This window comes from Zootoca vivipara, chromosome 1, assembly GCF_965207765.1.
Source record: "Zootoca vivipara chromosome 1, rZooViv2.hap1.1, whole genome shotgun sequence".
Taxonomy (NCBI): domain Eukaryota; kingdom Metazoa; phylum Chordata; class Lepidosauria; order Squamata; family Lacertidae; genus Zootoca; species Zootoca vivipara.
This window is the reverse complement of record NC_142582.1, coordinates 86,355,184-86,378,336: the sequence shown is the minus strand read 5'-3', so window position 1 is coordinate 86,378,336 and position 23,153 is coordinate 86,355,184. Positions and strand designations below refer to the sequence as shown.

Here is a 23,153-nt window from a genome sequence, read left to right as displayed (position 1 = left end):
AACAACCGGGTTGCCTGGTAAGTGAGCGAACTGCTGCAGAGCTCGTGTCCCTGTTTGATTATTGCAAAATTCCCTACCATCCCTATTCAACACCTCGCCCCATTTTACCTTTCTGTCCTTGTTTCCTTCTCTAGCCTACCAATGACCATACTTCCTTCTTCCAACTCATCCATACTGAAACCTCCTGTTTTCTTGAGTAACTCCCTTGCTGCACATGCAAAAATTATCAGGTTCATTCCTGGCATCCCTCTGTAGGACTAGTCATTTTATACAATACTTCAACAAATTGTCTAATTTGATATAAAGCAGTTTCTAAGGTCCTCACTAGAGCTGTGTGCAATTTGCCTCTCAAAATTCCCCACCTCATTTGTGAGGAGAGAAATTGGGGAGAATCGTTTAACTGAATTACCCCAGCATGAAGAGAATTTCTTTAATTTTTTCTTGGGGGGTGGGGGTTCCCCATTCAACAGTGGCAGTAATACTGTGCCATTCATTTTTTTGTAAGTTTTTGTGTTTGTGCACTGCTGCAAGTGGAATCAGCAGCCACTATGATGGCAGTTTGGCCACCATTTTGCAGCCTCTTCCAGTGCTCTGAATCTAGCATTGTTCTGGGCTAGGGGTGGGGGGATAGCAGCAGCCACAAATAGGAATCTTCTTTAACAGATGTGAAGTTTTGGCTCCTTTTCAGTCTTCAAACACTGCTTACTTTTCCTACAGGCAGTAAAAAGAAAATCCGACTGTACCAGTTTCTTCTTGACCTGCTTCGAAGTGGAGATATGAAAGATAGCATCTGGTGGGTGGATAAGGATAAGGGCACTTTCCAGTTCTCCTCCAAGCACAAAGAAGCACTGGCTCACCGCTGGGGCATTCAGAAAGGCAACCGCAAGAAAATGACCTACCAGAAGATGGCACGGGCACTGAGAAACTACGGCAAGACTGGGGAGGTCAAGAAGGTCAAGAAGAAGTTGACCTATCAGTTTAGTGGAGAGGTGATGGGAAGGAGTGGTATGGATAGGAAGCACTATAGTCTTTGAAGGAGAGACCCAGGAATAATGAAAAGCCAGATAATAAAGACACATGAGTTGGACTTAGCAGCGGAGGTTGCCAAACACATTACTATGCTTCCAAAGCCCTCATCTCTATCTCAATGAAGCGAAATTTCAACAGTGTTTCTGGTACGAATTCCCTTCTTCAGCTTTGAAACTCCTACAGAACCCAAACACAACAGGTTGGACACCGCAGGGATTTTCTTTCTTTAAGGGAATGTATAGATATATTATTTTCAGAAAATATTTCATTGTGCTGTAATTAAAATTTGCAGCTGACGAAGTTTTTTGTCCTTCACAGGCAAGTCACATGTCACCTTCAAAGACTCTGCCTTAGCTTACAGCTTAAAACTAGCATTAATACAGGCTCTGCTATAGTTCTCCATGGCTAGAGAGAAGTTTGCAGATCTTGGAAATATCTTACTGTGCAAATATTAATAACATGTAAATATTTAATAAAATCAGGTTTAAGAAAAGTGTATTTCCTGAATTAATCTGCAATGGCTCATGAGTAAGTCTTACAATCATTGAGTATCTATCCACAACACAGACTTATTATTAATTAATCTGTAATGGTGCATATCCGTAGCCCAAATTTATTATTAATCATTCAAGTAAAAAATGGTTAAATTGTAATGTGGAATTATTCATTTACTTAGAAGAATATATATGATGATTTCAGGTTTTTATTTTCACAGTTTCCTGATATATGACTCATCGGTGGCAATCTTCAGATTGCTAAAGTGTTGGTTTAACTCTCATATTCTCCCTTTTTCCCCCTTTAAAAAAACTGTAGAGGAAAAGGGATTCCCAGTAAGAATACCATAGCAATGAAAGAACATAGGGAAAGATACATAAGAACATAGACCAGTGGTCCAATACCAGCAGTATTGTGTACACTCTTATGGGTGCTCCTTCCCTGCACTGTCTGGACTTGGAGATAGCAAGGTTTGTACCTGGGGTTTTCTTTATGCTACAGACCCAGCCCTCCTCAGGCTGTATGTGCTGCACCACTGTACCATGCAAGGGAACAGTATGACAAGCCAGAGCAGCAACAACAGTAGCAGGGCTGAACATTTGAGATTGGTTAGAGTTTCCACCACAGCTGTGAAAGGAGCCTCATGCTCTATCCAGCTGCATTCATCAGTCTACATTTGTTTTACGCAGCTGCATTTTTCCAGACTGGCAACCGTTTCATCAAAGCTCTGTCACTGTGATCTAGTAGTTCTTTATCCTTACACACACATTCCACTCTCCTATATTCAGGGATTCCTGATTTCTCACATTGCTACTTTAGAGCACAGGGAAGTTGTCATCCCACCCCAGCAGCATGTTTCACAGCCCTTTCTCTCCCAACTGTTCACATCAGCATGGCTTCATTAGGGTCAGATTTATTTCAGTTTGTGTATAAACCAGGGGGCGTTGATGGGGCAGGGATGTCTTTACCCTGTGCAAAGGTGTCCACACCTTGACTAGAGATTAATTAGGAACCACATAAGGATTCCAACTGGAGCGAAGCTTGTTTGAGAAACAACACATCAAAGAGTTTACAAATGCTAAGGACAAGCAACACCCCAGCAAAGTGCTTCCTGTGTTCTTAGAGCAGGCATCCCCAAACTGCGGCCCTCCAGATGTTTTGGCCTACAACTCCCATGATCCCTAGCTAACAGGACCAGTGGTCAGGGATCATGGGAATTGTAGTCCAAAACATCTGGAGGGCCGAAGTTTGGGGATGCCTGTCTTAGATCATAGGTGTCTATTACTTTCACAATTCCCATATCACACATTGGAACAAACAACCATTAAATGATTATGTTTCAGCCTTATTGAGGAAGACCTTGGGGTTATAATGGATTACTGTACATGTTATGTATGAATCAGCAATATCAACTTCTTCCAAAAAAGGCAAATGCCTCGTTCAGTTGCAGACATAACACACACAAGATAAAGGAACTGTGACAGAAAGGCTGAAATCTAACACCGAGGCAAGGACTTCCTTGCACCCTGCTGTTGGTAACGTTGAGAAGTAACCAGAATGCAATTTGCAAGCTTTTAAGATGGGCATAAACAAAATTGATGTAGTCAGGGCTTCTCCACACAGAGTCTGTAAAACAGCGTTACCAGAGAATTGTAACATAGCACAACACCCACATAAATGACCCTTGAAGGACAAAAAGCCAACTCCCTCTCTGCTGATGAAGTAAACAGTGGAAGCTGGTAGAACCTAGACCTGTTGGGGCGCCTGGGAGGTCCTCAGCCTCCCACCATGAAACAGTAGACACCCAAGCAGAACAGTTGTACAGTGGTACCTCGGGTTACAAACACTTCGGGTTACAGACTCCGCTAACCTGGAAGTAGTACCTCAGGTTAAGAACTTTACCTCAGGATTAGAACAGAAATTGCGCAGCGGCGGCAGCGGGAGGCCTCATTAGCTAAAGTGGTACCTCAGGTTAAGAACAGTTTCAGGTTAAGAACGGATCTCCGGAATGAATTAAGTTCTTAATCAGAGGTACCACTGAACGAGTATTGAGCATGGAAAGCACCTTGGCTGAGAAGGGGTCTGTCCTGTTTTCAATTTTACTCAAACTATGCTGAAATGGCAAAACTTACAGGAAGAATCAGAAATCAAGAAGAATCAAATTTCAATGAATGGGGAAGGTGTATAATGTATTTGAAAAATTATTGTAAACAATTACATTCATTAGTAGATTTGACAGAAAACTTGTAGCCCAAATCTGAATGATGGTTTGGCGAAGGATTTATAACAATAAGAGTTATGGAGGAGATGCAGAGGGGAAAACGTTACATAAGAATCCACAAAGGGGAGGGGGGAGGGAAGTCAAGGGGGAATTATGTTTTTATTGAGTTTGGTTTTATTTTTTCTGTTACTGTACGTAGAATTGAAAATGCAAAAATAAACTATATCTATCCATCTATTTAACTATATCTACCGTATATAACACTGAGCTAGATTGACCAGTGGTTTGACTTGGGATTAGGTTCTGTGATCCTGCATAACACAAAGACACATAAAAAAGAAGAGAAGGCTTCTTTGCTGTCACAGCTGCTTCTCTGTGCCCCGTGTCTGTTTCTGGTTCTTTCTCTATCCTCTTATTTTGCAAAGAAACAATGGACACTTAACAACTGCAGTTTTGTTAATACTTAGCACTTAAGTGTCTTACCTTGGTTCATAAGGGACTCCGGCTGAATTTCTAGTGTTGATTCATGCCAAGGAAACTGTACATTATTCAGAAGTGAGCCCCATTGAATTCCATCAGATTGCTTCCTGGTAAGCATGTACAGGATTGCAGCCTCAACAGTTCTCAAACTTCTGCAAGTGTAGGGGCCAACTCCTAGGGGCCAAGGGGGCTTCCCCACAATAATATATTTGAAGGGGCTGCCCCCCCCAAGTTGATGGGCATTGCCATTCAAATGGTGTGTGTGCAGTGCAATCACATCATGTGATCAATTGTGTGTGGTGCAGCTTACCTGCCCCCCCCATATTTCATTCAAGTTGGCACTCCCGTTTGCAAGTGTTTAACTGCAATTCTTGCAAAAGGTTTGAAGCAAAGTACTGACCTCTGCTGCCTCCCCCTTCCACCAAATCCACAAACTTACCCTTGGGAAGACGACTACAGTGGAGGCTGGCAGGCCCAGACTCTGCTGGATTCTCTCTTTCTACAAAGCCTTGGAATCTGTGGCAAAAATGATAAAGCTAGCATCAGCTTCTAGCCAGGAATTCTGAGACTAGCCCCAGCACCTGGTAGAAAAAGATGATTTGCTGGGACCCTGGGAGTATTGTTGTAACCCCCACCGCCTGGGTAAGCTATTGGTTTAGGCGAAGGGGGGGGAAACTTACAGAATCCAAGTAGCACCATGGGATCTGCAGCACCATACTTAAATGCACAGAATACTGTATAGGATATCTAGCCAAGTCTAACAGACAGCAAGCAATTGCCAACTCTTATCACCTCTGAGCAGCAGGACTGGGCCCTTCCATCTGTTCCACCTGGCCTGTGAGTAATAGCAGGAGGCCCTTGTGCCCTGGGGGTGGTGATCTCAACTAGGCTCTGCAACTCACCTGCTGCAATGGGAGTGGCAAGAAATTGACAAATTTGAGCTAGGCCCCAAAAGATTAAGGCTCAACCCTAAGACCTACCGCTTCTGGTTGCTTAAGAGTCATTTTATGGGAAGTTGGGGTCACCATCTTGCCTGGTCTGAGCGCCTGTTGCTGGCCATTTTGGACATGGTAGAGTCCAACTCTTCAACTCAAAGCGTTTTCTCATCTAGCTCCCAAGCAGTTTTGCTCTTTACATTACAGCCTTTTCTCACCTATAGTTCCCTGGAAAGAGTCCTTCTCCAGGGGTCTCCACCAAACCAAGTAAGTAGGGTAACCACTACAGACAGAACCTTTTTGGTAGTAGCACTCTATCCCTGGGAGTTTTGTCTGGCACCATCTTCATTAAGTTTTCAGGTGAAGCGCTCTCTATTCACTCAGGCCTTATGCCTTAGAGTCTAGGCCTCCCTGTTTTAAATTGAGTTTTAAACTGTTTTCATCGCGTTTCAGCTTCTCAAAAATAATTTATTATACCCCCCCCCCCTATTTTATACTGTATTTTAATTTAATGCTGTATTATTTTGCTTTGCGGCAGCTGTTATGTGGCAGCTATATAAATTTAGTAAATAAATACAGTAAACATCAAAATAATAGTAATAATTCTGTAAAATTGTACATCACTTTCAAGTGCTCAAAATGCCTCATATGCATTATCTACTTATAATCCTTAACAGCAACAATATAAGGTAAATCAGATTATTAACCCCCCTTTTTATTTTTTATTTTTAGGTAGCGGGGTTGAGGCTGGGGGCGAGTGACTTGAAAAAGGCCACTGAGTTCCTGACAGAAACAAGATTTGAGTGAGGAACTTCCAGATTCATAGCTCAGTCTCTTAGCTGTGATAATATGCCAGCGTCCTGCCACTACGTGTGGTCAATCTCTGGGTGGCAAAAAAAATGTTATCCATTGCAACAAGGTGGATTCTGATGGCTTGAAGCAAACCTTACAAAGTCCAGTGTCTAGTTAATGACCTCAAAACTCCTTGCAAAGGGAGATGAGTGAGCTCTGAAAATCGGAGTATGTCTGTGAAGGAACATAAAACTCAGCGCAGACTGGGTAATGCGTATTATCATTACAATGCTGCCATCTGGTAGCCAGCAACACAGTAGCGGGGGGGGGGGGCAGAAATCATTCCTTGTCCATTTGTCCTTTGAGCATGAGGACGAGATCTGAGCCAAAGAAATAAGTATGTGTTTTAAAACAGAACAGCTGAGAAGTTTATATAAGAGCCACAAATATGATTGGGCTGCTTGCCAGTTCCCAGCCCAATCTTCATAATGGAGAGAAGTGGAGTTAAACTATTTAAGAGGAGTCTACATTGGCAAGGTGGATATGAACCCCCCCCCCAACTCAGTCCTAAACCACATTTTACAGGTTCACTTTCAAAAGAAGAAACCTTACGCTAGGCAAAAATGATGCCGCTGTCATTCTTTGTTTTCAAGTGCCAATGCACAGAGAGAGGACTCATTTGTTGCAGGTAGGGGGAGTTCATATTTTAAGATAAATTAAGAAAAACTTTTGCAAGCATGAAAAGCTTAGCTTTTGATAGAATCTATAAGGTTGATAGAAGTTTTTATAATGTGTGGATCATAGATACCCAACACTCTTCCTGAGTGAAGCCCTGTTATACTCCTCTCCCATGCAAGTCTGTCCGAGTTTTGGGAGTCAACTCTCTTGCAACTGTGCTGCAAAGTCAGGACGCTGCAGATGGTCTGGTTTGGGTACCCAAGTCTACCATTTGTCACTGTCGTTCCAAAAACAAAGAAGATAATTCAGCCAACATTAACCTGTTTCTATCCCATTGATTTCAATGGGAGAGATTTGAGCATTCACTCATCACCTCTCCCATTTAAATGAAGGGGACCTGAAAATGCTTAACTTTGGCTGGATCATGCCCATAGTGGGCACTTCTAGGCTGTCACTATTTTTGGATGTGATTAAGTCACATGCCGGCAAATTCAGGTTGTGCAATTGAAGTTCCTCTGACCGTCTTCTACATAAAAAAACCCATGTACCCCCCTCCAAAAGAAATATTTTTTTTTTACTTCTTGCAATGCATTGGGAAATGTACTGGAAAGTGTAGGATAAGAATTGCTTGCTGCAACATCATACAAGTTCCTTGTGAAGAAATCAGAATGAATGCTCAGCAGCTGATGTTATCTGACCTCCCCACAAGCTTCATGCAAACAAATCAGGATGACGCCCAATAAGCAGCGTTGCCTGGAAGAAACCAGTGTATTTAGAGGTTCAGTGTGCGTGGTCACATATAAATATGCAAATTGCATGTGGCACAGAGGGTGAGGCAAAGAGCATCATGGTGTGTGCTTGGATTTGTCTTCCATCAAATGAGCAGCAGGGCCTGTTCTTGAGTGGTTCACACTCCCTGACGCATGGTACCCAGCTATATTTATCCTGGCTGGAAGAATTCTGTCAAGTGCTCTGTGCTGTTGATAAGGTAGTGGTGCTGACAACAGTTGGGGAACAAGAGGGAGGAGCAGGAGGGGGCATCTCAGTAGTATTTCTTTAGCAGGGGGGCTTGGAAGTCATTCAGTCTCCTTGCAGTCTCACTCAGTCAGCTCCTGGTGAGCCAGCCTTAAGATGCCAGAACCTGTAAAGAAACCAGGTAAGGACTTCAACTAGAGACAAAAAAGAGAGCATTGCCTGCCTCTTTGGGAGAGAGACTGCTAGGTGGAGCAGGTCTCCTCATCAGGCAGTGAAACAAGATGCCTTGGCAACAGCTGTACTGAGGGGGAAACAAACAGGTGGCTTTCTTTTGAAGTAAGCGCATAGAGGCCCAATTCAAGGATAATTAAATTAACTGGGATTAGCTTCATTTAAACAAACACATATCACCACCACACAAACATCAGATCAAGAAGGGCAAAAGTAAAATAGTTTTCATTTCCCAGTTCTTGATTTCCTCTCCTCGTCACCTTCAAGTTGGAGGAAGCAGGGTGTGGCACATCTCTTGGGAGCTTTCTTTGTGGTGGGGGAAAGTGACTCCCATTGTTGTTATTTTTTTCTCCATCACTTTCTTTCAGGCAAATGTAAGTTTACAGCTGAATGAGAAAATGAGGCATTTTTCTCTATAAGATTGGTTCTTGTCTTCTACTCTGAGATCCCTAAATAGTAAATGTATATCCTTCCTCCTCTTTGAAAGGTGGTATAGGGTCAGAATAGATTTTGTCACCAGAAAAGTCACTTTTATATATTCTCTGGAAGGCTGGGTAGTGCAGAGAAAGAAAACAAAAATTATGGTTGTAAATATTCATCTTCTTTTAATTGTCTACAACTGCAGCATCTAAATAATTTTGGACCTTACCCAGTGCTTTTTTTCTGGGGTGATGCAGGGGTATGCATATCCCTAAACATTTTGTGAATCTAAGTTTGACCTCATTGAGGGGCAGTATTTAAATATGAGTAGGAAAATAAGAGTACCCGTAAACATTTATTTTTTTTAAGAAAGAAAGCACTGACCTTGCCTATAAGTATTTAAAACTGCTGCTCTGAAAACAGTATTCATACACTTTTCTCAAGTTCTGTCTCTGTAGTGTAGCGACTGGAGAAAGTGGCATTCATTGTTGTATTTGAAATGTTATATATAATTAATTGTTTAATGTTTGCCAGAATATAAAAGCTAGTGAATATGGCTAGTCTCTTTTTCATTTCCAAGCAGCTGGTAAGCAGAGAAAGTACAGTCACCCAACTTCTGATATTTCCCTGATTTAAATTAGGTTTTTTTCCATATAGTGCTTCTGAATATTGCACTTTCTTGTATGTTGTTCTATATGTCTATATGTCTATCTACACACACATACACATGCAAACACACACACACACACACACACACACACACACAACCTGTTTGCTGTGTTAACAGGTTGTATCCTTTTGCCTTGTTTGTATCTAAGTGTGCTTGAAATATATGATTTGTGTGACTTAAGCTGCCTCACACATTATGTTTTAACAGGTATCTGAAAAAGTCTGTATGCATATACATAAGAGTGTGATGTATAAGTACATATGGTTATGTAAATCTGTTTATTATAGATGACTTTGTCAGAGGGCTGTGTGACTTACCATAGTTCTTCACCATGCACACTTGATGCACACTTGATGGTGAAGAGCTTTGATTGTAATGGTCCTGTTCACACTTTGCAGTAAACCAGAGGTAGCCAGTATGGTACCTTCCAGATTTTGTGTACTGCAAGTCCCCTCATCCTTGAAATGTGTGTGCTGAGAATTTACAGCCCCTTTCATTTCTATTCCCAGGGCTCTTGAAGGAGGAGCTTTTTTTCCCTATCCTTTTGATCCCTCAGATTGCACAAGACCAAAAAAGCAGAAGCAAACCACATTAAAACTTGTGTACTGAGAATTTACAGTTGCCTTACTGTATGCTTTTGCACGCTTCCTGGGTGGGGGTGTTGTTTTTTTAAGACAGTGTGTGCCTGCAAGCTATCTGTGTGCATGCCCAGTTGCAACTTAATCAGCATAATTCAATCAACAAATTAGAAGGCAGGGACAAACACAAAATGTAAACACCTACTGGTGTGAACAGGGAAGACTGAAGCTATTCCTTATACAGTATGTAATAATAATAATAATAATAATGATGATGATAATTTATTATTTATACCCCACTCATCTGGCTGGGTTTCCCCAGCTACTCTGGGCAGCTCCCAACAAAATACAACGGTATGTTAAGCATTGAAAACTTCCCTAAACAGGGCTGCCTTTAGTTGTACATTCAACTTGCAGATAACTTAAACAATAGGGAAATATACCTGGGATCCTAAGGGTATTTTGTCTGCTGTCCTAACATCTGTTATTGCTTCTCCGAGCTTGGCCTGTCATGTTATCCCAAGCATTGTAGAACCAAATGCTGATCCCGTGTTTTGCATGAGTAAGGTCTCCAGTTAAAATGCTCAGTTAGCAGGTGATGAGAAATATGTCTGCCTAGAGCTCTAGAGAACTATTGCCAGTCAGAGCAGATAGTCATAATCCAGATGGAGAAATAGTCTGACCTTGGATAAGACGTCTATCTTCCTGTGTTCCTGATCAACTTCCAAAACCAGATCATTTGGGTGATCAGATGCAATAGAAGTGCTTCTTTCTGTATCTTCAAATGTTCTAAAGAAGAAGGGAGGTTTTGCAACTGCACTTCTGCAGAAATGAGACAAGCTGCACCTTTTGAAAATTCTTCTACATAACCATTGAGGTGCAAGACAAGTCCTGCCATTTGCTATATCATGCTGGCAAAAGGACTTGAAGTCTTTTCTCACTTGTGTAGCAGCTTTGGTGGAAAATTTAAACCTATAGATTTGTAGGAGTTGCTTCCACACTAGAATAGACACCAACTCACTCCATTTTTACAAATTTTATATATAGTGGTACCTCGGTTTATGAACAGCTCTGTGTACGAACTATTTGGTTTACGAACTCCGCAAAACCAGAGGTAGTGTTCTGGTTTGCAAACTTGACCTCGGTCTACAAACGGAATTCGAACAGTGGTGGTGGGAGGCCTCATTAGGGAAAGCGCGCCTTGGTTTAAGAACAGTTTAAGTTCGTAAACCGAGGTCTCTCTCTCTCTCTTTCTCTCTCTCTCTCTCTCTCTCTCTCTCTCTCTCTCTCTCTCTCTCTCTCTCTGTGTGTGTGTGTGTGTGTGTGTGTGTATGTCTCCAGAGAACATATCTGCATTCTAGTATTTTTCTACATTGTCCTGTCTTTTCTCAGACCTGATTTGGGGAGAATTTTGTCTTAAAAAGCAGTCGGAATACCAGCCTGCCCACTTCAGCCTTGCCACTTGGGGCTTATGCTAGGGCTGGCCCAGGTTGTTTTGCCACTGAGAAAATGCCGACCCCCACCTCTACCAGCTGCTCCCCTGCCAATTCTTTCCCTGCCACCAATTATTCTTCCCTGCCCAGCTCTGCCCCACCCCTGCCCCCTGCCCCCGCTGCTGATGGCTCTGCCACCACCAACTCCACAGCCTTCCCCCACCCAACAACAACAAGAAAAAAGGAAGCAGAAACGGAAACAGGGCAGGGAGCTGGTGGTGTTGTTGGCAGTGGCAGTGGCAGTGGGGAGAAGAAAGAGGAGGAAGCAGCAGCAGGTGGCATACCTCTTTATACGAGTTTCTGTTGAGTACAATTGTAAGAGTGCTGTTGTGCTCATATCCTTCTTGTGGGCTTTTCATAGACCTCTAGTTGGGCCCTTGTGAGAACAGGATGCTGGACCAGACAGGTCTCTGAACTGCAGGGCTTTTGTGTTCTCCTATTGTTATTGATGGGGGCTTCCCATCTCTCTGGGCTCCCTGATTGTAGTAAGGTTTTGCCCCCTCAAGCAATATACAATATCTCCTATCAAATATTACCTCAGTCATGCACACACTATTTTCCAGGCTTCTAGTCTCATCCCTGCACCTCCATCTGAAATATAGGATAAGATGACATATCTAGTGGATTGCAATGATTTCTGAATTAATGTAGTGCTCTGAAATCATTATTACATATTTTGTTAATGTATCTGTTATCTTGGGAACAATTACAGGGCCAAACAGGGAATCGATAAAAAGGATTTTCCAAATACGGAATCATCTTACAAAGTTTTGTGGGAAGAGCAGTGATACTTAACAAAATTTGAACTGTAGGCACTGTGAGTGGGTTTTCAAGAAGAAAACTGTTTTTGATAAGTAAACGAGAGAGAGACTTGCAAGCAGCAGTGGTGTTCACGTTTTTTAGAAAAACCTTTGCATTCTCTGTAATATAATTTCCAATGTAGTAGCTATGGGAGTTTTATGGCACTTTTAAAGACTATTGCACTAGTTTTAAGCTTTCAGATTCTAGTCTATAAAAGCTTATGCAGTAATACATTTGTTGGCCTTTAACCTGCCATAAGTCTCTTTGTGCTTTTTAAATTCTTTTGGGAATCTAAGTGAGGCATAATTAGATTAACAGACTGGAATATTTTACTAGGTTTTCTTTTTGAAGAGCTTGAAGGTTATGCAATTCCTTAGTCATACATTAAGTATTACTGTACTTGTTTTTATCTGCAGATTTAGAAGAATTGTAAAAAGGGAGGGGGATATAAATATAACAATTTTGCATTATTGCACCAGTGGCACAACAGATGTACAGAACAATTATATACACAAGGTTATAAAGTAAGGCTGTGTGTGTGTGTGTCCATCTTATTGCTAGCCTTTTACTCATGTTACTGGAATTTACAGCCTCAGCTGCTGAAGGGGAAGAAGAATGTAAGATAGCGAGACTTGACAAGTTGGGATCAAGGGGTAGCTAAGCCTATAAGTGCAGAAAGTGTCTTTGCCTCTTTTCAGCTAAGGAATTTATAGTAACGTTACATAGCTCCAGAGCAAAACACTTAGACAAGTCCCTTCACTGACACATTTGGAGCATTCAAATGTACATGCCAAACTCATGGGCAGTTATTTTGTTGATTGGAGGCAAATTGGAAGAAAATACTATCAACATTTATTTTCATGTGTGCCACGGCTGTGCTGGAATTCACAGGAAGTAAAACTAAATAAAGGAACATGGATTCTCACATTCAAAAATCTAATCTTTGGAGGGGGGGAAATGCATATATGAGCCTGAGTGAACTAAAGCCCAGAGCTTTGCTGGGGATCATCAAATTAAGAGGGGTTGGAGGGAAACCCCTTTTAAATGGGTGGAGGGAGGGACCATGACAAACCTAAAATTTGAGGGGTCAATAATTGGACTATCTTACTTTTTTCTTCTTTAATTCAATTCCTGGTTAAGGGCAGAGCTAGCAGTCTTGAGTGGGTCCAAGGGCAAAATTATGCAGGATGATCCAGTGACAGTTGTGCAGTTTATGGTGAGCCTGGGGCAGAGCCCAGTGAGAAATCACCTAAGGCAGGCATGTCAAACCTGCGGCCCTCCAGATGTTTTGGACTACAATTCCCATCTTCCCCAACCACTGGTCCTGCTAGCTAGGGATCATGGGAGTTGTAGGCCAAAACATCTGAAGGGCCGCAGGTTTGACATGCCTGACCTAAGGTATGCAGCATGCATGGGGCATATATGGCCCCAGAGCCAATCAGAGGGGGGCCAAGGGGGCATTTGATGCAGGGTTGCAAGCTCAAAGGGGGCCCTGGAATTAAGGCATGTGTTAATTTGTTGGCTTTTAAGAAGTTCTGGAACTAGTTTTTATGATCATTGGATTAAATTGTGACACTCACTCTCAGTTTAGAAATGCAAATTTAAGCAACCAAGAAATGTGATTTGGTAAAAGACATAATTTTCTGGTTAATTGATCCATATTTTGTCATATCCTTAACATTGACTGTGACATTGCATGAAATCAATTTTTCCCCAGTAATTTGTTTGCACAGCTCAGGTTAGATTATCAATCGTGCAATTATTGGAGGTTATCTAAACATTTGATTTAAGATGTTAACAGTCCAGGGGTTCGGAGACAGCATGGCATAACTGCCATGGAAGAACTGGAGACATCTGAGAAGCCACAAATTCTCAGTGTCCTTCTGACTGGAAGCTGTACTACTTTGCCAGAGTACAACACGAAAGCTTTATGGACAAGACACTTGACTAATCATTTGGCAGCAACATGTTGACATGGCTCTACTTTAGGAAGAACTATTAAGAATTACCTTAAATGGAACGGGACTGGATATTACAAGACGATTCAGAGAAAGAGAGATTAGATATCCATGTTCAGAGAAGGAGACTATTTTTAATTGTTTGTAAAGTTGAGTCATTTCTACAGAATAGCTGAAGTGATCTATGTTTGAGACGAATACAGTAATGTGAGACAACATCATGATGATGATGATGGAAAAACATAATGTGTGAGTCTTACCTGTGAGTTGCAGTGTGTTTCAACTCTACAGCAGCTTGATTTTTTAAAAATAGTATATAAATAGAAAACCTCCCTCTTGTGAACAGTCCTGCAACACAGCAGGAAGTTCCTGACTGCAGCTGAAAAGATGCCATTAAAAAGTTGGAACTTTTACAGGCTGCATTGTTGTCAAGCAGTTAACATATTTACAAAAGCTTTTGAGGCTAATAGGATGAGTGATGATGACTGGGCTTCGACAGAAATATTTCTCTAAATCTTTTTAACCCCAATGCTATGGGGAAAGGAGCCAAATGGTAGATGTTTGTGCTTCCTGGTAATCTTCCGAAATGGCTTGACTCCCAATTGTGTTAGAGAGACTGCGAAAAAGCTCTCTGATGCATAGCAGCACAGTACCAATCGCCACATATGCTTGGATCTCCCTGTGATCCTACACCTCCTTTTTCTGTGTTTTCGCATCTGTGATATGTGTAAGTTTCTGCATATCGTAAGAATTTAAAAAGTATTAAAAGAGCTACTTAATATCCATTGGAAGGGGATTTTAAATATTTAATATCCATGGTGCAAACACAATGGATCAACTTGTCTGGTGCTTTCACTCAGCTGCACAAATAGTTCTGCCTTCAGGGGACTTGTTTTGTATGAGACTTCCCAGATGTTTAAACAGCAAGAGCACAGGGCAGACGGACAGTTGCTGCTAGACTGCAGCTCCAGCACTTAGTCATGCTTGCCTGTGGGGCGAATGGGAATTGGAGTCCAAGAACACTTGTAAGTTCACAGGTTCCCAACCTTGGCTTAGCAAGGCACTGCTATTTGACTACAGGGCCAAATGAATGGGTATGTACCTATCATAGTGCTAGGATTGCCATATGTCCAGAATTTTCCTGACCTATCCGGAATACCGCAGCTGCAAGCAGTAGTGCAATACCTGGTCCTCATTTCATATTTCACTGTATCCTGTCCCCTTGGTGTGGAAAAGCAACCACACTCATTATCCCTTTTTCAGAGATGTGCCCTATAGTTTCCTATACAGTAGTTTCGTTTAGTTTACAGCATTCAGTAAACTAGAAACAGAAAATAAGTTTTAGAAAACTGAAGTTCCAACAGAGGCATCATTGGCCATGCTGTAGATACTAGTGTATTTTGTCCTGCTATTCTCTCTCTCTAAACATATGATACAGGATGGTGTTTTTTTAACCACTATAAAGGCCTGCAACATCATCTTTGTAGATGATGGTAGGACAAAATAAGTGTATGGGTATTCTGTGGGAAATGTATGGATGTTCAAAGGCAGGCCTGCTAGTGGATAGAATGGGGAGACCACCTTGTGCAGGTTATTTGGGGTATCATGAAAGAACAGCAAATTTATAATTTATTGTATTTTTACTATCAGAGAGGAGGAGAGGGGCTTGTGGAATTTTCTGCCTCAGGCACGCCACCATGATAACTTAATCAGCCTTGGGTGCTATGCACTTTGATTTGGGAAGTGGGGTATGCAATTGCTGCTCCACCTCAGGGAGAAAATGCCCTTGGCTTTCCCTGTGTGTGGCAGTCAGTCCGTCATTTATTAAATTGCTTAAAACCAAAGACCAACACAAAACTGTAAAAGATCCAGTTGCCAGCAGGATAAAAACAAAGGTGTCAGAACAATATACAAATATGTCCTGGGTATAAGTAAGTTCCACTGGAACTTTGAATCAAGTTGTGCATGGTGGCAGGATGAACTTTGGGTTAGCCCTACAGTCAATAAAATTAATATGAAAATGTTAATTTTGATAAGAAGTATTCCAAATTAGAAGAAATATTTAAAACATCATCTCTTTCATAGACAAACTATTATGGAAAATATAAGTCAATTCTCTTAGTAGGGCTTTCCCAGGAATTAATAGAGCTGCTCAAGCAAAAAATAAACAGGATTTGTAGAACCTGGAAACAGTTTAGTGTGAAATAGTGATTTAAACAAATACAAGTTGTGCATGTGGAATTCTACACAAAAATGGGATAAGGTATTGGCAAGCATATGTCAAAATGATGTTAGCAATTCAGCATTTCTGTATTGTGCTTTTATGAGCATTAAATATTAAATTGTCATTTCTAACTAGACTAAATAGAAATGAGATGGCATTCCCGCCATATATATATATATATAATAACACAGCAGTCCCCCAAAGGAAGATGTTTCGTGCCCAAGGTATTCTTCTGATTACTCACAGATTAGTCTCCTTCTTTTTGTTATCCAATACAATTTCATATGCACTGTAGGTAGAAGAGTGGGTGGGGGGGAAGGGGCAGATCTGTATGCATTTGTCAGCCTTGCTGCAGAAAATAAACCTTCCCATTACCTCTTTAGCTTCTGCATTCATCAAGAAGCCAAAGACAACAGATGTCGTAGCAGGAGGTGTTGCTGTTTTTGAAGCAGAGACAGAGAAGACAGGTATCAAGGTGAAGTGGCAGCGAAATGGAATAGAAATCGCTGCAAGTGACAAGTATGTCATCAAGTCAGAGGGGAACAAACACTCACTGACCATCAATAGTGTCGGAAAAGAGGATGATGTGACATATGCTGTCATTGCCGGAAGTTCCAAGGTCAAATTTGAACTCAAAGTCAAAGAACCAGGTAAATGGGGTTCAAGATGGATCGTGGATGCACACAACCTCCCTGTTTGGTCATTAGAGACATTATGATGGAGTGGTTCTTTCATCAGGCCTTTCTCAAAAAGCGTTTAAGACATAAATTATTGAGCTAATGGTATTCTCCTCACTGGGAAACTGCTAACTGGAATATACTTTGCAAATAAGGCCATTAGTCCAAATGGGATAAATTATAAAGCATGGTACCAGGGTTGTGGTTTCGTCTCAGTCATAAACTCAGCAGTCAAGCATTAGTTTATGGCCCTGACAATGCATGAATGAACCAGCACTCCACAGCAATCTACCCTGGCATATTGGTCTCTCTGCAGTCAAGGGCATGACTGAGACATCAATTTTAAGGGTGAGAAGGAACAAACAAGAATGCTGCCCCAGTTCATTTGCAGTTTTATGCAGCTAAACCATTCCAGACAACAACCCTACAGAGAACAACAATTGAGAAAACAATTGTACGATACACTCTTGTCTGGGTGCCTTGTCAGAAACGAGGCAGCTAATCTTTTTTTTTTTCCATTTACATCTTTTCTCCCATTATATTCCTTCAAAAGATATTAAGCCTTCTCCAGAAACTGAGTTGCCTGTGTGGCCAGTAGCAGGGCTTAACTTTTCTAAAGAGAGTCTACTTTGTCCATTGCAAAGTTCATGTAAGAGCAGGAAAGAAAACCCACAAATAATAATAATCTTGTGCTCTGCAGCCACACTTTCCCCACTTTTAGCATCAAGTGTTTTAGCTGCTCTAATATTTCCATGTTTCTAACTTATATCATGAAAGCCTTCTTAAAATAAAATTTAAAACCCTAAAAAGCAAAAATGTAAGACCAGTTCTATAGACAAAGATGCATAAATGAAGCAATTTTGTATCATTTGCTCAAATTTTGCATCATCTGAGCATGCATTCTGCTCAAAAAGTATGGATTTATTCATTGCTGATTTGGAACCTATTGTACACATACCATAGGATTATGCATGTAACATGAGATGTCATTTAAAATAATTCACTATACTTTGCTGAAAAGCACCAATTTTTCAGCATGTCCCTTATTCATTCTTATTGCAAAACTGAAATAAAACATTTATATATATATAAAATAACATGGGGCTTTTAATTACTTTTCTTTTATTCCCTTCCTTTCTAGAAAAGGTAGAAGAGGCCCCTCCTCCTCCTGAATCTGCTCCTCAACCAGCTGTTTCAGATGCACCTAAAGGAGCAGATACTCCTCAGCCAACTATCTCAAATGAACCTACCGATGATAGCAAGAGTTCAGAAGGTAAACAAGATGTGATGGTAGTAGTCTCCCTCTAGTTGGAATAATGGAATAATAAAAATAATAAAATAATAGGCTCAGTGGGGAAAGTAGGAACAGTTGAAAATAGTACCTAGGAAGAGAAGAACAGTAATGAACTTGTGAGCTACATCCAGGGCTATTTTTCTAGAAAAAGAGGTGCTGGAACTCACCACAAACACATCCCCTGTTCTCTTGGAATGGCAATGGTGCCCACCTGAGAGGTGCCGGAACTGAGTTCCAGTGAGTTCCTGCTGGGGGAAAAAGCCCTGGCTATATTAAATGTACAAACGGGCAGCAGTTCATATATTGCTTCGTGCATGTGTCGAATAAATGTGTCTTTATTCGAGGGGAAAATCAAGACACTTGCAGCACCATTTATGTAGGCTATTACAAAATGCAGGCCTGTACATGTACTTCAACTTGTCCCTATTTACTGGTCCGTATACATTGTAAATCACACACTGTTTTCCTTTTACAGGTAGGGGCATAGGAATTCACCTTCTACAAAGTCATATAATGGGCCTATCAAACTCATTTGACTAGCAACAGCTAGAGTTTCAGACAGGAGTCTTTCCCAGCCCTGCCTGGAAATGCCAGGGATTGAGCACAGGGGCTTTCAGTTGCGAATAGGGATGTTGGAGAATCAGTCCAGCAAATATGATCAGTATTTGCTGTTGCTTTCAGTCCTCAAACAATATGTAATTGATTAGTTTTTCCTCCCTGTTTACATTGTGTTTCCTTTGCATTGAAATGAATGGAGTGCAATAATGTAATGATGACATAATGTATGTTACATAATTTTGTCACAACAGACAGCAATAAATATAACATAGATTTTGGTGGAAGATGAACTGCAGTGGAATGGAAATAGAGTTGCATGTAGCAAATCCAGGGCAGAACAGAAAATGCCTTCTTATATCCCTAATGTGCTCTGGCACTGAGCTGTCACCCCACTCTAACCTGTCAAAATGTTATTGGTACGCACAAATGTGCACTCAAGTTGTCATCTGTGGAATTTTGGCTCCCTTCCCATAGAATTAAAGTCTGTCAGTGCATTGGAGGAAAGGGGACCATGTTGACAAGTCAACATCTCGAGCACAGCTTGACCAATTGTGTTGTTGCACCCCAATCTCCGAACTGTGTGTGATTCTAGGGGTTCCAGGTAGGGACGCCAACTTGCCCCCCACAATTGGGGTGTGTGCATTACGTGATGTCACATGGCACAGCACATGGTGTCACGTGACATGTCCCGCCCAGCGGGACATGCTGCAGGGAGGAGATGGAGCACGGTACTGGGCTTCGCCTCCTCCCCACTGCATGTGCTGGGGGGGGGCAAGACACATGGAGGGCAAGATTCGCTGAAACAGATTAGAAATAGGCCTATGAAGTGAGAATTAATAGAGCATCTCAGAGGGATAGCTCTATACCTAGAAACATATACAGTACTGTGGACAGCTTGGAGGTAGCATGAAATATCCATACTATAGTCTGGAACACATGATACAATGCAGTGGGCTGGTCCTAAAGACCCGTATCTCAGATATCAAAGGCCAGAGTCATTCATTTGCTTTCCAGTTCTTCCTGCAGAAGCCCAGGAAGAGGCACCTGTGGATCCTATTGGTGTCTTTGTGACTCGGCCACAAGATGGAGAAGTGACTGTTGGTAAGTCGATAGCCAAGAGCTGGGATGGGTGGAAACGATGCTTCTGCTGGCCCGCTGTCTCTCTCTCCAGTTGTTACACCTCAGATCACATGTTCACCTTAATATATTTCCTTCTCAAGGTGGGAACATTACATTCACTGCCAAAGTGGCAGGCGAAAGCCTCCTGAAGAAGCCTTCTGTGAAATGGTTCAAGGGGAAGTGGATGGACCTGGGAAGCAAAGTGGGGAAACACCTCCAGCTTCATGAGAATTATGATCGAAATAACAAGGTACAACTCACAGGCTGAACCTTCCGTCTTTTTATTTTTAGTATACTTTTTTGCCGTTTCAAGGCTAAAGAGAATTGTTCCTGTGTGGTAGAAATGCCAAGAGTTGCATGCACTAGCTACCCTACATTCCTCTTGTGTCACAAAAAAATTATTAAAATTTACTCTTTCTATTGGACAAAAACTGTGCAGAGTTAAACCGTGAAGCTTGCTCCAACAGGAGACAGTGATGGCCACCAACTTGGATGGCTTTAAAAGAAGATTAGATACACTGCCAATCTACCGTATATGTTGTCATGGTAAAAGTTTGGCAACTGGAAGGTTTGGAGAAGAAGATGCAAAAAACATTTTAAATTTGGAGAAGCGAGGAGAAAAGACTGAATGTGTAGGTATTTTATAAATGAGAATGAAGAATACTTGTTGGGCTTCTCAAAGACACAAGAGGAGTTCAGTGCTCCTGGCAGGCAGGCAGACACACATAGAATCGTAGAATTACAGAGTTGGGAGGGACCCCCAAGTGTCATCTAGTCAACCCCCTGCAGTGCAGGAAATCTGAATGCAGAATGTCTTTGTGAAATGGTCCATTTCTTCTTCTTCCTTTAAGGTTTATGTCTTTGAAATGCAAATCATTGATGCAAAAATGGAGCATACAGGAGCATACAGATGTGAAGCGGCTACAAAGGACAAGTTTGATAGCTGTAATTTTAGCCTCGTTGTCAATGGTAAGATGATTTTTCATAATGGCAGAGGTGTCTTGCATTGCTGGAGTAGCTATCCCTCCTTTCTTCATGGTGGTAATATTTCTAAGATAAGCGCTGATTAGAAAAGCTACATAAATTGGGGAGGGGGATTACTGAGGCCACTTGGTAAAAGAGTAAGAATGAGATTTCTGGGTGGGTGAGCAAGAAATGGTATGATTAACTGTAATTAAAGATTTCCCCCACTTGTCATTTGAGTTGCCAGACATCCCCTGTTGTGGCAATATTTAATAATTCAAAGGGCAGCCTTTATTTTAAGGGATACATTTAAGAGCTTCCAAGATCTTTCAAACTAGCGATGGTGAATCAGTCTTCTTCTGTTCCATTTCACTTTTGAATGCATCAACATATAAGTCTGTTCCATCCTGTTTCCACATTGGTCTGTAAAAATGCACATTTTCCCCATTTAAATACATATTTCCGAATACTTAAAGAAGAAAGAAAATACGCATTTTTCAAACAAAACAAATAAAATAAATATTTCCTATCTTTGCGACAGATTTTAAGGAACATAATGCCAACTTCATTGTGGATTCAGCCAAGAGAACTGTTAAGTATTTAAATATTAGCTACGCTTACCCTTGACAGGGTTTCGGGCTGGACTGTCTCTTCTGCAATCTAATTTAACAAACCCATCTGAAAAATCAAAGTCATGTCTTGTTTGTGGTTGTTTTTTAATCTTGGCAATCTTTTAAAAAGCAAAAGCAAGTAATCTTTTAAAAAGCAAATTGACTGCAAGCAAATTGAATGGAGATGAATTCCGCATCTCCATCTAGTCCTGGTCAGTCAAGTCAGCAAAAGTTAAAAAAAAAGTCAGAATATAAACCTTGGCTCTATTTAGGTTCAGTTCTAAAAGAGGAAGTGCAAAGAAGGGAAAATGAATTTTACCGCACATAGTGCTTCCCCACACAAGATTTGAAAGAGTAAGTAGGGCCGTGCTGGAAACCCATTTCTCTGACTCCCCTCAAATACAGGAACTTGCAGTATTTTTAGATGACTAGTTTGACCAACAATTTTGCTCTAAAGGCATCGTGCAGTTACTGCTTTTAACGCATCTCAGTTGCAAAAGTTTCTGTCGCTGATTAAAAGGCAAATGAAATGTGTGCACTATTGTTTCAGCACCTTAGTACAAAACCAGAACAATGAGAGCTAGGCTGTGGTCTATTTACCTATCATGGGGGGAAATAAAGGCGCTGATGAGAGAACCATGCATATAGGAAGAATCACATTTAAACAGATCAAATAGGACACAAAAATCACCTCTTGTGTGTTTATCATTAGATATGTTTAAAGATTTGACTGTGTGAAACCAAAGTATTTAATTGGAGTGGATAAAAAAACGGATTTGGCCCTAAATGTGTCAGAATAATGGAAAATATTCATGGTATTACATCTGTTCAAATATCATGGCCTTTAGGCAAAATAGCAAAAAATAGCAAAATAACTAATACCATCTCTGTATACATCTATTATAGATGTTCAATTTTGCTCTCAGCACAATTTGAGAAGATGGTGGGAACTCAATTGGGGCTTAGAAATTGAAGAAGAGGCATGGAACAGACTGTGGACAAAAGTACCATACAAAACCATATTGGCAACCCCCCGAAAAAGAGTTCTTAAAATTGTGTATGGCTGGAATTTAACACTTAGGTTCCTTATCCTATATAAAACCAAACAGTTCCCCAATGTGTTGGAGAGGATGTCCCACCATTGGGGAATATCAAGGCGTGTGGTAGAAGTGTCCAAAAATTGGGGGGGGGGGTCAGGAAAATGTATTTACATAAATAAATTTGATCATGGGCAGACAGTCCCCATGACCCCAGGACTGGCTCAACTTGTCATGATAAGTTGCAAATTAAAAACAAGGAACTTACAATATATCTGTTAACCACTACAAGAACAACTATTGCCAGGACTTGGAAGTCATTACAATTATTAACTATGGACATATGGTATATTGCAAATTGGCAAACAACATTATTAGAAGAAGTTGCAAGAGCCCAAAGAAACATGACATTTATGCAGTCTGCTATGACTTTATTGATTATACAAATAACCAGGCATATGGTAGAACAGTACCCATAGTTTGCAGCACAGTCTGGCATGCATGAAATACTATATAAAACCAAATGGTTCTCCCATGTGTTGGTCGCCAGTCTAAGCAATGCATGTTATTACAAATCATTTTATATCTGTAACAATTTTGGCAATTATTTATTTATTAAATTTTCATAACACCCTCCATCCGAAGACCTCAGGGCTGTTCACAACACAAAAATACAAGATAAAAAACCACTAAATGCGCACTAAAAACAACAACATAAACAAGCCAATAACCCACTTCATCCCCTTTGGCACAACTTTGGTAATATATCCTGAAACGTTTATCTGATTGTTTATTGTTTATTATTTTATTTTATGTAATTGTTGCAGGTCATATGCTCTACAATCATACCTCGTGTTGCGTTAGGTTCATGTTGCATCTTTTTGGCTTGCGAACACGGAAGTGTATACTTCTGG

General features: G+C 41.0%; 2 protein-coding genes across 4 annotated transcripts in view; both read left to right on the top strand.

Annotated features, from left to right (window-relative positions):
- The window catches only part of SPI1 (Spi-1 proto-oncogene), a 28,151-nt gene extending 26,629 nt beyond the window's left edge, over positions 1 to 1,522 (top strand). For all 3 annotated transcript variants that reach the window (XM_035114352.3, XM_035114342.3, XM_035114332.3), the window contains exon 5: positions 718 to 1,522. In XM_035114352.3, coding sequence (XP_034970243.1) covers positions 718 to 1,034 — 317 coding nt within the window. In that variant the 3' untranslated portion in view covers positions 1,035 to 1,522. The remainder of the gene's footprint in view (positions 1 to 717) is intronic.
- Positions 1,523 to 7,639: 6,117 nt separating this feature from the next.
- The window catches only part of MYBPC3 (myosin binding protein C3), a 69,824-nt gene continuing 54,310 nt past the window's right edge, over positions 7,640 to 23,153 (top strand). The window contains exons 1-6 of the mRNA XM_088656469.1: positions 7,640 to 7,786; positions 16,364 to 16,674; positions 17,804 to 17,947; positions 19,460 to 19,610; positions 19,730 to 19,878; positions 20,480 to 20,597. Coding sequence (XP_088512595.1) covers positions 7,762 to 7,786; positions 16,364 to 16,674; positions 17,804 to 17,947; positions 19,460 to 19,610; positions 19,730 to 19,878; positions 20,480 to 20,597 — 898 coding nt within the window. The 5' untranslated portion in view covers positions 7,640 to 7,761. The remainder of the gene's footprint in view (positions 7,787 to 16,363; positions 16,675 to 17,803; positions 17,948 to 19,459; positions 19,611 to 19,729; positions 19,879 to 20,479; positions 20,598 to 23,153) is intronic.